The 14,461-nt window shown below is 35.2% G+C and overlaps 2 protein-coding genes across 3 annotated transcripts in view; one reads left to right on the forward strand and one right to left on the reverse strand.

The window, feature by feature from the left end:
* The window catches only part of LOC140152996 (uncharacterized), a 97,370-nt gene extending 93,618 nt beyond the window's left edge, over nucleotides 1-3,752 (reverse strand). For both annotated transcript variants that reach the window (XM_072175566.1, XM_072175565.1), the window contains exon 1: nucleotides 1,845-3,752. In XM_072175566.1, the coding sequence (XP_072031667.1) occupies nucleotides 1,845-2,836 (992 nt within the window). In that variant the 5' untranslated portion in view covers nucleotides 2,837-3,752. The remainder of the gene's footprint in view (nucleotides 1-1,844) is intronic.
* Nucleotides 1-14,461, forward strand: part of LOC140152997 (DNA repair protein RAD51 homolog 2-like) — a 241,438-nt gene that overhangs the window by 163,612 nt on the left and 63,365 nt on the right. The window lies entirely within an intron of this gene.

The raw sequence follows: 14,461 nt of genomic DNA on the forward strand, positions 1-14,461 counted from the left end.
TTTCACACAAACCTTCCGTGGGCCTGTATTCAAGGTTTAACTTTTCATTTAGTCTTCTAATATAGACAATTAAAATTGATTTTTTTTTTGGACAGCCTTCACCATAATGTGCTGCATTGTAGTTTAGAATGGAAGAAATAGATGAAGTAAACTCCCATTGTTGGTATGAGTAAATCATTCAATCAATCAATTAATCAATCTTCCAAAGAATGTTTTGACACCCTGCTCTTTGGGTTAGTATACCTTCTAAAGATATTGTTAACACATTTCTCAATGGCAACAATAGGGCTGGCCTTTGAATTGAATTGGTTAAAATAATTGATTCTAAAGAAATTGGTTTCATCAAAATGAAATGGTCCATGTTATAGTATTGATGGTGAAATGAACAAAATTGATGAATAACTTAGTTACTTAGACCCTGTTCACATTAGCAAATTTCTTCATTCGATGAAGATAAGTTAATCTTGATTAACTAATTAAGCATGCGTACACATTACGCTGAACGAAGACCGAACGAAGACATTGCACTGTACACATTTCATGAAAATTAACGAAGCTCGAATGAAGCTATTAACGCCCGGCTATTATTTAAAGCCGGCGAAGGTCACTGTCACATGATCAATTTCCTTCGTCGAACGAAGCGAAAGCGCGTACACATTACATAATTAGCTTCGTCGAACGAAGTATTCCTTCGTCGAAACAACCTTTTTAGCTTAGTTGAACGAAGCAATTTTAATCTTCGTCGAAGGAAGAAAATTGCGTACACATTAGGAAAAAACGATTTTTAATCTTCGTTCGAGGTTCGTCGAAAGAAGAAAATTTCCTAATGTGAACAGGGTCTTAGTTAGGCTTACATGTAGTTGCTGATCAGACAAGTTACCACCTACCCAGCAACACTGGGAGATTACTTTGAGAGCACATCAGACATATCAAATTGCATTTTGAATACGAGGAAGTCTTTCTGATATCAAATTATTTGGATTTTTTTAAATTCACGATATAATACAAATTTTATGGCAAATTATTAAAAATTGATTTTTTTTTTTTTTTTTTTATATTTAACAGTCAACTTTATAAATCAAATGATATGTACTTAAGTGTATGTAGCTAGGAGGAAAAGCCGACCATCAATTGAAAATTTTAACCTTTCGTATTGAAGATGTATCCTTTTTTCCCAAAAGACCTAAAATAATAAATTTTTAATAATTTGCCATAAAATTTGTATTTTATCGCGAATTTAAAAATATCAAAATTATTTGATATCAGAAGCACTTCCTCGTATTCAGAATTCAATTTGATATGTCTGATGTGCTCTCATGTCCCTCAAAAAATACTGTGCAAACGTTGCTATCCGTTCGTTGCTATCCGTTCCCTTAACATGCAAATATATTTTAAAGCTGTACTGAAATATCAATATTTTCTGTGGTGTAGTGGAGATGTCAAGGTTCAAACTTGCATCAAAGGTCCAAAATACAACATTACCTTTGCACAAACCAAAAACCTTGTTTCAACCACTTTCCCTTTAAAATGACATAACCAGGAGGGGGTTGGGTGGGAGCTTCCTGATTGGAACCTTTATCGCCTGCTTGCCTCCCAAATGAGTGAGACTGTTTGTACATGTATCAATGGAGGATCAGTAGTTGGACCCCTATGGCTACCCTGATGGCAGATTGCCCCCGGCTGCCCCTTTGATTGTGAAAGTCTAACGCCACTGCCTTTATTGGTGAAATTTCACATGAAATGTGTCACCAATTCCTCATTTTTTAAGCGATCCCTGCATTTTTTTTGTCTTTCTATTTCAACCTGATTTTAAACACAAAGAAATATATTAGAATGATAATTACCTTGGGTATCCTTGCGAGTTGGATGGGTTGCGTCCATGTGGTTCCCATTGATCTTGATTAATGAGTGGAAAGTCTTCATCACTAACATCCCCTGAAGCTACTGCTGAGGAATTATATCTCACTCGATTAGGTGTTCCTTGTACTTCTAGATGGTGTTTCGGTGTATTTTCCGATGGTAAAATTTTTTCATTGGATGCTGTATGACATTTGCAAGTTTCTTCATTATCCAGTTTATCCAATTTTTCCAATGTCGATATATTGTCTGGTGGTCCGTTATTGAGTCTAGTGCTCCTAGTACTCCCTGGTGTGTCCATTGAGCTCTTGCTTCTACTCCGACTTCGACTTCGCTTTCTGTTGCTCTTAGATGGTTTGGCGGGGGATGCTTCTCGGGATATTTGATAGGGAAGCGCACAGGCATCCATTTCATCCCGGGATTGACATATCAATTCACAAAGCACCAGGAAATCACGGAAGTCAACTTTGCTTAGTTGTGCAGTCATGGCTTCAGTATAACAATTATACCTAAGATCATGCTCGGAATTGTCTCCTAATCTATCCAGAGCGTTGCAAATTTCATTAAAGTCTAGTAATGCATCTTTATCAATATCGCATTGTATAAACTCAATCCGAAATTCGGCAACGTTCGCCGGAGTGAATCTCGGATGCTGCCTACACAGTTCGTCAAAATTGACTACCTCCAGATGCTCTTTTGGCATCTGAAATTTCCTCCTGTTCTCGATCATGCCTTTGTATATTTGTTCATGAATCTGGTGAAAACTTGTCTCCTGACAGTGGAGGCGGAGTTCTTGATCACCGATGATCCTCCGAGTGCCTGTACTACTAAAGAACTCGTTTGGCTCAAACGAAACTGGCTCCATTTCGATAGGAAAGCTTGGTGCTAGGCCCATTTTCAGCCATGAGCTGCAGGTACCAGTACAAGTAGGAGTCACAGAATGGCCATCAGTGGCATATTCTTGTAGCATGGCCAGCATACCTTAACAACTGCTACGGCAGCCATGTTCAAGTCACATGGACCTGACAATAGGCTGTGAGGCTAGTGCCACTACAATAGCAGCCGTTGTCAATGTGGACATATCCATTCAAATTGTAAAAATAGATCAACAAGCAAAATAACAAGGAAAAAACAATTGAAGAAATTTTTGTATAGAAGTAGTAGTAGCAGTAGTCACAGTAGTTGTAGTAATCCAAAATGGAGGTGGGACTTAGCTATACTGCATCATTCCGGTGGTACATCATATACAGGGAAGAAGCATAATTTTATCGCTTACCACAATTGCACAATTATATGACTAATATATATCATATCAAACAAGCTATAGCGACATCAGTATGGCTAAGAATAAACCAGGTATATGTGCTATCAAACTGAAACATTAGGTGCACAGCATATATCCTTGTCAAACCAGACGATTTTAGTATCCAAATATTGTGTACAATCTCCTTGCAGTCCATGTAGTTTTATCTCATGTCGTGATACATGTACATTGGCGGAGTTAGCTTCTGTATAGACGGAGAGATGAATAGAAAAAAAGGGGCTCTATCCTGCGTGCCTCCTCACTCAATCGCCTTGCTATCCTAGCTCCTCATGCAAGTGAGTGTAGTGATACTTATAAGCAAGGCCTGGTATTTGATGCAATGCTTGTTAGCCTGCCTGCTTGCGCAGATAAGGGGACCGTGCATAGCTTAGTTAGGGTATACACATGCCACACACCAGCTGATGATGATGATGATTAGAAGCTCATACCATCCATTCCCTGTGTGATGAGTACTGCGGCCTGCGACTGCTTAGATTTTTTTTTCCTTTTTTAAATTCTCAGTGTGAATATGTGTGCATGCAGTGTGACGTACATACATGTACAGGCAAGGCTGCTGGAGAGAGGCTGCATAATGCTACTGCATATGTGTAGGCATAGCCCTAAATCATGTAAATTAATTGCATGTCATAAGGGATTCTATCCAAATTATTATGCCACTACAATTTGTTTGCTCTCTGCTGGGGAGGGGAGGTTTTTATAAGAGCTCTCTTAAATGATGTAATGTAAATTAATTTATTGTTCAAGTAATATATCAAATGAGAAGTTGACCATCACACACATACATAAAGACAAAAATGCTTTTGTCACAAGAATTATTACACAGTCAAATCAGCACAGCATTTTAATTATCATCACCATCATCCTTATTCCATATGAATTTTTTCCCTCAGTGTAGTACTCTCCCCCCTAATAACTGTATGAAATGGTAGGTTCCTAGATAGGTTGGTCAGTTGGTATAATGCATATATTGACATTATGCCCTAGTGCAGACTGCGGAGGAACCAACCTATGCAGCAGTCAATTCTACTATTAGATTTTATGTCCTAATATTCTATAGTCACCTGCTCTCATCTCTGCTTTTAATCCTGGCTACGATATCAAATAATATGCTATTTGCAAGCTTTTTTAAAAACATATTATATGTTTCGTATTTAAACGCTTTTACATTTCCCAGTACCGTAGTATTTATATATTAGCAAATGGATATGGTGTGATGTGAAAATGGGATTTCATATTATATTCAAGAGAATTTACAATATAAAACTGATCCCTGTGTATTTGAGACCAGTTCAATGAGATGGAATCTGATGATAATAATTTCATAACGTTTTTCACTGTGTTTCAAACCAACCAGGTGCAGCCATGCACATGTACAACATGCATAAGAGTGTGAGTATGGTCTTTCGCACTGCGGATGGGACGACGACGACGACGAAGACGACGCCACACAAATCAAAGCTGGCTAGGTGCTTGCTTTGCCTTAGTCAATGCTGCCATGAGATGAATAATGATAAATAGCAATGGCATAGCTGTCTTAGTCTTCACCATGCTGCCTGTTTATATGGTAGAATACACCGCTGTATACACCATTTCTATAACAATAGTACTATAATAATGTACATGCTACACATTTATTAGCAGAGATGTCAATTGCTTTAGATGTTTGGAGTAAAAATATTAGTCTTTTAAATCCTATCAATGGATGCGGGCTAAGCAGGGCAAACATTTAGATTATTTGAAAAAAAAATTCTTAATAATGAATATTAACCTTGCCAAAGATGATGTAACATTGGTAACGGGTAATTTAAAATTTGCAGCTTTTACTTTGTACTGTTCATATTTTGTTTAGCAGAATGTACATCTTGGTACTAAATGAAATTTGAGATATTGAAACTGATATTTAAAAGTGTTGAAAATTTAGCTCAGAAAGCTGTAAAAGGTAAAACAAAATGTCAAATTCATTTTCAAGTAAAATGTTTTCATATATCATTTCATACTCTTGTTGGCTGAAAACAATGAAACACTTTTTGCATGATTATGTTGTGCCAAATCTCAGTATCAATTTAAATATATTTGCTTCATCAAATTGTGCCATCTTGTAGATGGACCTATAATTACCTATGCATAAAAGAACAGATTTGCACATTTTTATTTTGTTTATTTGATAGTTGTGTAGCTAGTGTGAAAACCATGAAAATTGATGTTCCATGAAGATTTTTACCCTAACACCACGTACACACCATTAGGCAGAAGTTTTCATATCTGGGCCAGTCAGAAGAAACAAATTAAACAACAATGCTTAAGTAAATGCTTATACAATGAAATAATTTTTTTCATATTAATCACATTTAATTTTAAATTATTTTCATCATCATTCGGTGTCATTTTTAGGTTTGAAGATCCTTTGATTCACTGTAAAAGTGGCAATCTTTGCGCAATTCTTTGTTTGTGCTTTGCAAATTTTAAACTGTTTCCCTTGTTTTTAAATTCACAATTCTCAGTTTCCTTATTTTGACCTATACACAAGGAATATAATTATTTGTGCATTTTTATTTTTTATTTCTGGGGTAGCAGCTTGGAATGCAAAAAGTGCATTGATGCAGCATGAAAATGTCTACTTTTCAGTATTATACAAACATGTGAAAATATCAAATAAGTTTCTTCCAAAAATTCTGCTATTCTGTCATACTTCAAGAGACCAGAAGCTATGAACTTCAAAGATAAGTGTTTTATCTATAAATTTACAAAGTATACGAAGGAATGACTTTTTGATTATCTTAAATCAAATAATTTTACAATTAATGTGCATTTTTTTTCATTTGGGTTGTACAGACCCTTTCCATTCAGGTATAATTGCATTGCAGCACATGATAGTTGCATATCCAATGTTTAGCGTAATTTCATCCCATATGTATAATACTAAGTTGCCTTCATAATACATGCTCATAATGGGGCATCTCTCATTTCTCTTTTTTATATACATATATTGAAAACCCCATCACTTGGTTATTAGATAGTGCTGTATCAAGTTCTCGTTATCCAGATTCTGCTCCTTTATGTTTTGTTTTCTATGTACTAATTTCTTTTTCTTTTATCTGATTAGTTCCTTTACTTGTGTAACTTTTCATAATGTTGTGTGTTGCACTTTTATGTGGTGGAGATGTAACAGAAAATTAATATTTGTACAAAAAGTGCAATTTGCTCTCCACAGATTTAGTAATCCGTTCAAGTTGATTTCACCTAGAGACAACAGATGTAATGGAATTTATGAGTTACTGCAATGAAAAGTACCTTGACATCTCTACCCATGCGATTTTTATGCGATGAACCAAATTTAATATAATTATAATGTACATGAGTCTTGAGGCTGTATCAAAATCCCAGTAAGCAAACACTTAAATGTTTTTAAAAACATTACCAACGTGTTTCGGTTTTGCTCAAAACGATGTATATATTGGGTCATATAAAGGTCGTAAAAAATTTTGTAAAACGTTTTATATGAAAAAAAACACTATCATCAGGATTATTAAACTGCCAACAAAATGTTTCTGTAAAATATTTCATGGCAAAATGTTTGCCATGAAATATGCCATTTGCAAATTAATTTGTTAACACTTAAAGAGCATTATGGTAGAATGGTTTGCAGCAAGTTGTCAAAAATGTTTTTGAATATTATTAAAATCTTATATATCCTTTATATAACCCAACAATTCAACACCAATTTCTGTAAAACATGTTGTGTTTGCTGGAACAATTCTTACACATTAGTTGTGGTATTTATTGAAAATAAACTACTGCTTCAATATGCACATTTAGATCATCTTAAAATGACAAGTATCAATTATAGTTTCCTGTCTTAACCCAGCAAACACAAAAATGTTCTTTAAACTTTTATTTAAAAATATTTTAATAACATTTAAATGTCAGGTTATATAAAGGTCATGAACACGTTTTTAAAACGTTATTGTAAATTATTTTGGGCAAACATTTTTACAAAGTATTTTTTCAACACTTAAATAGCATTCTGCTTAGAAAGTTTTGCATTAAATTATCAAAAAACATTTTTAAAACATACTCTTTATATAGCCCTATATTTAAATGTTTCTATAAAATGTTTTTCTATAAAACATTATTCTAAGGTGAATCTTATGTTGCATTATGATGAGGCAGTCTTAAACATAATCACTGGAAACTGTTGGGTAACAATCATTTTGATACAGCCTGCATATTCTGTTATAGCACTCGTGTTGTTGAAAATGAAAACAAAATATGTATGACATCACCATATAACACCATTTATACACAACCCCATGCCAAGCATTTCTTAGAGGTCATGAGTATTTGAGTCCAAGTACCAAATTATTAACATCATTATATTATTTCCTCCCAATCAGAAATAGGTGGTGCACATTGGATGTCATTTAAATTCTTGTCAATGTATGCCTCGTAGAGGAACACATGCAGGAATGTGTGCAAAGTACTAGACATCATAGCTGCTTTGGAGTTTGGAGAATTTCCATCTGCAAATCTGCCATTTTCAATCATATTCAGAAAAAAAAAATGGGAAAATTAAAATGAGTTTTCAAAAGCTATCATCAGTAGATAGCACATGGTTTAGACATATTCAGTAGATTTCATGTATACAGTTCTGCTACCTTTAGTTTATTAGCATACAGTTCAATCTTCAGTAGATAGCAAACTAGTCATTGCTGTTATATAATGTACATTCCTAGTCCTGCTATCTTCAGTCTAGGTAATTGGAACCACACAGTTTAGATCAATCAAATTTTATAAAAAGGAGTGCATGCTGTATACTGACAATAGCTGGAGTATGCTATCTACTGAAGATAGATGCAGTGTGCTATCTACTGAAGATAATGGAGTGTGCTATATACTGGATATACTGTAGAATTCCATCTACAAGCATATAGACCTATGCCTCTAAATAAAGGCATTTTTGATGAAAGATAAGAAAGGCAAACACCTTCAAAATAAAATATTATAGTTCATTTAGAGGCATATATGATTGTATATGGAATTCTACAGTAGCGGTGGTGTGCTATCTACTGAAGATAAGTGCAGTATGCTATCTACTGAAGTTAGTTGCAGTGTGTAATGTACTGAAACATTAACATTCTCATTGTCCAAAGGGTTCTCAAAATGCATGTTGTATACAATGGGTATATGATCTGACTCAATTCTGTGATAAATGGTAACTATCTACTAAAGATATGTGTGCTATGTAGGCCTACTGAAAATAGCTACAGTGTGCTATCTACTGAAGATAGCTACAGTGTGCTATCTACCAAAGATAGATGCAGTGTGCTATGTACTGAAAATGTCTACAGTGTGATATGTACTGAAGATAGCTGCAGCATGCTTTCTACAGAAGATAGCTGCAGCATGCTATCTACTGAAGATAGCTGCAGCATGCTGTCTACTGAAGATAGCTGCAGCATGCTATCTACTGAAGATAGCTGCAGCATGCTTTCTACAGAAGATAGCTGCAGCATGCTATCTACTGAAGATAGCTGCAGCATGCTATCTACTAAAGAAGGCTATGGTGTGCTATCTAATGAAGATAGCTGCAGGTTGTTATATACTGCAGATAGCTGCAGTGTGCTATCTACTGAAGATAGGTGTACTATCTACTGCAGTGGGGTATCTACTGAAGATAGCTGCAGTGTGCAATGTGCTGAAGATAACTGCAGTGGGCTATCTAATGAAGAAAGCTGTAGCATGCTGTCTACTGAAGATAGCTGTAGTTTGCTATCTACTGAGGATAGCTGCAGTGTACTATCTACTGAAGATTGCTGCAGCATGCTATCTACTGAAGATATCTGCAGTGTGCTATCTACTGAAGATAGTTGTAGTATGCTATCTACTGAAGAGAGCTGCAGTTTGTTCAGTATATATCTACTAAAGATACAGCTATCTACTGAGGATAGATGCAGTTTATGCTATTTACTGAAGGTAGTTACAGTATGCTATCTACTAAAGATACATCTATCTACTGAGGGTAGATGCTTTGTATATGCTATCTACTGAAAGTAGTTGCAGCATGCTATCTACTGAAGATAGCTGTGGTGTGCTGTCTACTGAAGTTAACTGCAATGCACAATGTACTGAAGATAACTGCAGCATGCTATCTACTGAAGATAGCTGTGATATGCTATCTACTGAAGATGGCTGCAATGTTTTACATACTGAAGATAGATGCAGCATGCTTTCTACTTAAGATGGCTACAGCATGATATCTATTGAAGATAGCTGCAGCATATCTACTGAATATAGCTGTGGTGTGTTATCTACTGAAGATACCTGTATTTTGCTGTACTGAAGATAGCCGTAGTGTGCTATCTACTGAAGATACAGCTATCTACTAAAGATAGCTGCAGTGTATGCTATCTACTCAAGGTAGCTGTTATATGCTATCTACTGACAATAGGTGTGCTATTTACTGATGATAGATGCAGTATGGTATCTACTGATGATAGCTGCATTGTATTATCTATTGAAGATAGCTGCAGTGTGCTATCTACTGAAGATAGCTGTGGTATGCTATCTACTGAAGATGATAGCTGCACTGTTTGCCATCTACTGACAGTATTTTTTTTATAAAATGGGAAATTTAGTAGTACTTTTCATCTGACAAAACAGAATTGTTCTTAAAATGAATGTTGTATTACATATAAGAAAAAAAATAGTAAAATTAACATTAGAAGAAATCTCTCTTGTGTACCCCAATCTGATCATTGTACATCGATATCATAGATTTCCTTTCCTTGAAATATTAAACTAGCATTGATGAATACAAATCTCTGACCAGGTGCCTATAGTGTACCATATAGTACATTGTACTGGTAAAGTCCTAATATGTGCATCAATGAATTTTCACATTGCAACAAATGCAAGGAATTTTGTTAATGTTTATATTACTTATTGAAAGTTATTATTACCTAGCAAACACAAAAATGGTTTTAAAAAATGTAAGAAACGTATTATAAACACTTTTTGGTTATGGTTTATTTCACATGAGAATAAATAGGGAATAACAAATTTATCATTTAGTAGACATTGAGTAGACATCAACTTAATATCAATACAAGCTGCAGTGCAATGAAGAAAGTTGTAGCATGCTATCTACTGAAGATAGCTGCAGCATGCTATCTACTGAAGATAGCTGCATCATGCTATCTATTGAAGATAGCTGCATCATGCTATCTACTGAAGATAGCTGTAGCATACTGTCTACTGAAGATAGCTGTAGTTTGCTATCTACTGAGGATAGCTGCAGTGTACTATCTACTGAAGATTGCTGCAGCATGCTATCTACTGAAGATATCTGCAGCGTGCTATCTATTGAAGATAGTTGTATGCTATCTACTGAAGATAGCTGTGGTGTGCTGTCTACTGAGATAGTTGTAGTATGCTATCTACTGCAGATAGCTGTGGTGTGCTATCTACTGAAGATAGCTGCAGTTTTGAAAATATTTCCAGCTGGCTATCGATCAATGGGATAAAAATATAGGCCTACACATCTACTAAATGATAATGGTAAATGCTGCATACATGTATAATATAGAGAGAAAGAGTAAGAGTGAGAGGGGAAGAAGAGGGCACGATAGACAGTGGAAGAGGAAGAAAGAAAAACAAGTGTGAGAGAGAACACAAGGTTCAAATGCTTTCCAACACATTTACAAATATAATAATATAAACTTAGAAACCAAAAAGCCATATTATTTTTTCAGTTTACTACGACATGTTCTTCATCAGGTTGCATTTTCATGGACATGTAATAGATATGTATAAATACAGGTATCTTTACCTTTGAATAGGAATAATTTAGTAAGATATCAGAGAAGCATGACAATCCTGCTGACTTACATATGAAGTGAAAATATCTAGGCCGTGAAATTAGATTGATAAGCCATATACAAAGTTTGAAGTTGTCAGAATCCTGACAACTACGTCATAGCATAGGTGTCTGACCTCTATTAAGTGTAGCGGCCTACAGGCACGTATATTAATATTCAGCTAATGCACTTACTGGCAAAAAAATCTAATGACTCTCATATCCAGTGTGCTAATGTACAAGTACATATGTCATTGTGTGTGATTTCTCAGACTGAAATATTGGAGATTATTATTGAGTGTTAATTTCAGATTTTATGTTTATAATTAGATGTTAGTACTGATTACATATAGCATACAGTCCTCCTTGAATAAGCAATGGCACTGCAAAGTATGAATCAAAAGCCCTAAAATATATATTGACAGACACATTCAATGATATGCTATCCATCATAAGGTATATGTGTTATCTACAGAAGACTACAGGGTGATTCAAAATGAAGTAAACTCATGTTTGTGGCACTTTTGTTCAAAATCTAGAAACAATCCGCTGTAAATTAAAATGTCATTGAAAAGAACAGATTCTGAACGTCTAAATTAAAAAAAGAATTGTCGCATTTGCCTGCACCAAACCCGAGTTATACTTATTTGAATAAAACCAACCATTTTTGTAGCTGCACACTGTTTCACTTAACATGTGTGTAGTGTATTGATTGGTGTGGCGCTATATTCAAATGCAAAATCTCCTCATATAACCATGATAACTCTTATAACTTGTGTACTTCATAGTCTTCCGGATGTTCCAACTAAAACTTTCTTGAGAAATGTTGTATTGCAAAGGAGGTTGCCTCTTTGAGCTGCTGATTATTGGGTCTATTTGCAATGTTTGCCTAACTCTAGCAATGTTTACTTGATTCGCGGTCTTCCGGACCCTGAAGCTTTAGACTGTTGGAGTCACATGATTTGAAGGTTGCCTACATTCTTATATTGCTTACTTACACATACTTGATATCCGATCAGCTGTGGGAAACTGAAGACGAAAGAGATGATGAACTTCACGTGGACTCCTAGTTTCATGAAACTTTGTCGCCATAATTGAAGTGCTACAGAAGATAGCATTGTGTATTATCTAAAGAAGATATAGGGTCCACACAAGTTATAAGTTCCCCCTAAATACTTTTAGAATAAATCAACAAATATTTGAAGAAATGCAAACATGTAAAAAGGTATTGGTAGCCTTATTTGTTTTACACATATGGACCAAATTATAGCGTCACACGTCATTGCGGTCAGTCATAATGGTTCATTATGTAAAAAAAGAAACCGTTTTAAACAGTGCTATAAGTTGCATCTGAGTCCATAGGATTCAACTCTCAAACAATACAGTCAGCCAGGTCTATTCATGTGTTTGTTCAAGAAAACCTGACTGCTATGGACTCGGGTGCAACTTTTAAAACAGCCTCTTTTCTTACACAAATAACCATTGTGATTGAACGCAATGATGTGTGACGCTACAAATTGGTCAACATGTGTAAAACAAATAGGGCTATACATACCTTTTTACATTTTTACATTTCGTAAATAATTTTTTGGACCCTATAGCAACCATTGTGTGTTATCTACAGAAGATAGCAGCGCTATGTGTTTTCTACAGAAGATATCAACAATAGGCCTATGTTATCTACAGAAGATAGCAGTGTGGAATCTGCAGAAGATAGCAGCAATATATGTTAGTTGTCTACAGAAGATGGCAGCATTATGTGTTCTGGGTATAATTGAGTGTCAGAATTTTGCATAGCAAAATTGTGACAAAGTTTTATTTGTATTGCAATAATTATGTTTAGCAATGACATATGTTTGTGTGATTGCATAGCAATCGATCTAGATTGTGTAGCAAAATGTGATGGGATACTGGTTATATTATGCCCTGTATGTGTTATTGACTGATGATAGGAACACTGTACACCCATCGAATGTGTGTAATCGGTCCTCCGACTGTAGGAACCCATGGATTTGATTCATGTAGGAACACTGATCTACAGAGGATAGCATCACTATGTTTTATCTACAAAAGACATCAACACTTACCTACAACATACAGCAACACTGTGCTATATACAAAAGATTGCAACACTGTGTTATCTACAGAAGATAGCAACACTGATTGTTATCTACAGAAGATAGCAACAGTTGAGTGTTATCTACAGAAGATAGCAACACTATTTGTTTGTTTGTTTTATTTCTTCTTTTTCCTGGGTTGGATGTTTTAAGGTATCCTCTGTTCTTCCATGAGGCCCATGAGACTATGTGTTATCTACAGAAGATAGCAACACTATGTGTTATTTACAGAAGCTAGCAACACTGATTGTTATCTACAGAAGATAGCAACAGTTGAGTGTTATCTACAGAAGATATCAACACTATGTTATCTACAGAAAATATCAGTGTGGTATCTGCAAAAGATAGCGGCATTGTATCTACAGAAGATAATAGCATATGTGTTATTGACTGAAGAATCTACAGAGGCTACATGTAGCATCGTTATATGTTTTTATCTACAGAAGACAGCAACACTTAATCTACAAAAGACAGCAACACTGTGCTATCTACAGAAGATAGCACTAATATGTGACCCGTTCTGACAAAACCAGGAACAAGATGCATTTTTTGACATTTCATGATTTGAATAAAAATGTAAGTATGGGGCAATAAGCTTTAAAATGATACCAAAATTATACACATAGCATCAATACTTTTCAAGATATGGAGAATTTTGTAAATGATATCATGATATTTTTGCCGAACTGTTATTCTGAGAAATAAAATGTGCTAATTAGTTTCCTGCTTTACACAGGATTGAATAGGGATTGTCATAGTTCAACTGTCAATTATTGATTAAATAAACCTCTTTTTCATAAGTACTTTCAAGGATTTGAAAGTCCACTCAGTCCCAAGGTCAATTTTTAATGTCATCTTTAAAAGCCTATAACTCAAAAACATGCCTGGCGACTTGTTCCGGGTTTTCTTGGAGCTGGTCGCATATGTGTTATCAACAGAAGACAGCAACTCTGTTATCTACTGAAGATAGCAGCACTGTGTGTTATATACAGAAGATAGCAACACTATTTCATCTACAGAAGATACCAAGACTGTTATTTACAAGAGATAGCAATAGCAGCACTATGTGTTATCTTTAGAAGACAGCAACACTGTTATCTACAGATGATAACAACACTGTTATCTACAGAATAAGGTTTCTGAATGCTTGTCTGGAAGAAACCAATTTACCTATGCAGAGAATGGTATCGCCCTTTTTGGTGACCTTAAAAGGTCATCATGCTTTGACCCAGTGAGGTCCTTGTCATACGATCTAGCTCAGTGAGTGTGGCAACAAGTGGTTTGGTCCAATCACAGAGCGTGTTTGGT

This window comes from Amphiura filiformis, chromosome 5 (genome assembly GCF_039555335.1).
Source record: "Amphiura filiformis chromosome 5, Afil_fr2py, whole genome shotgun sequence".
NCBI lineage: Eukaryota > Metazoa > Echinodermata > Ophiuroidea > Amphilepidida > Amphiuridae > Amphiura > Amphiura filiformis.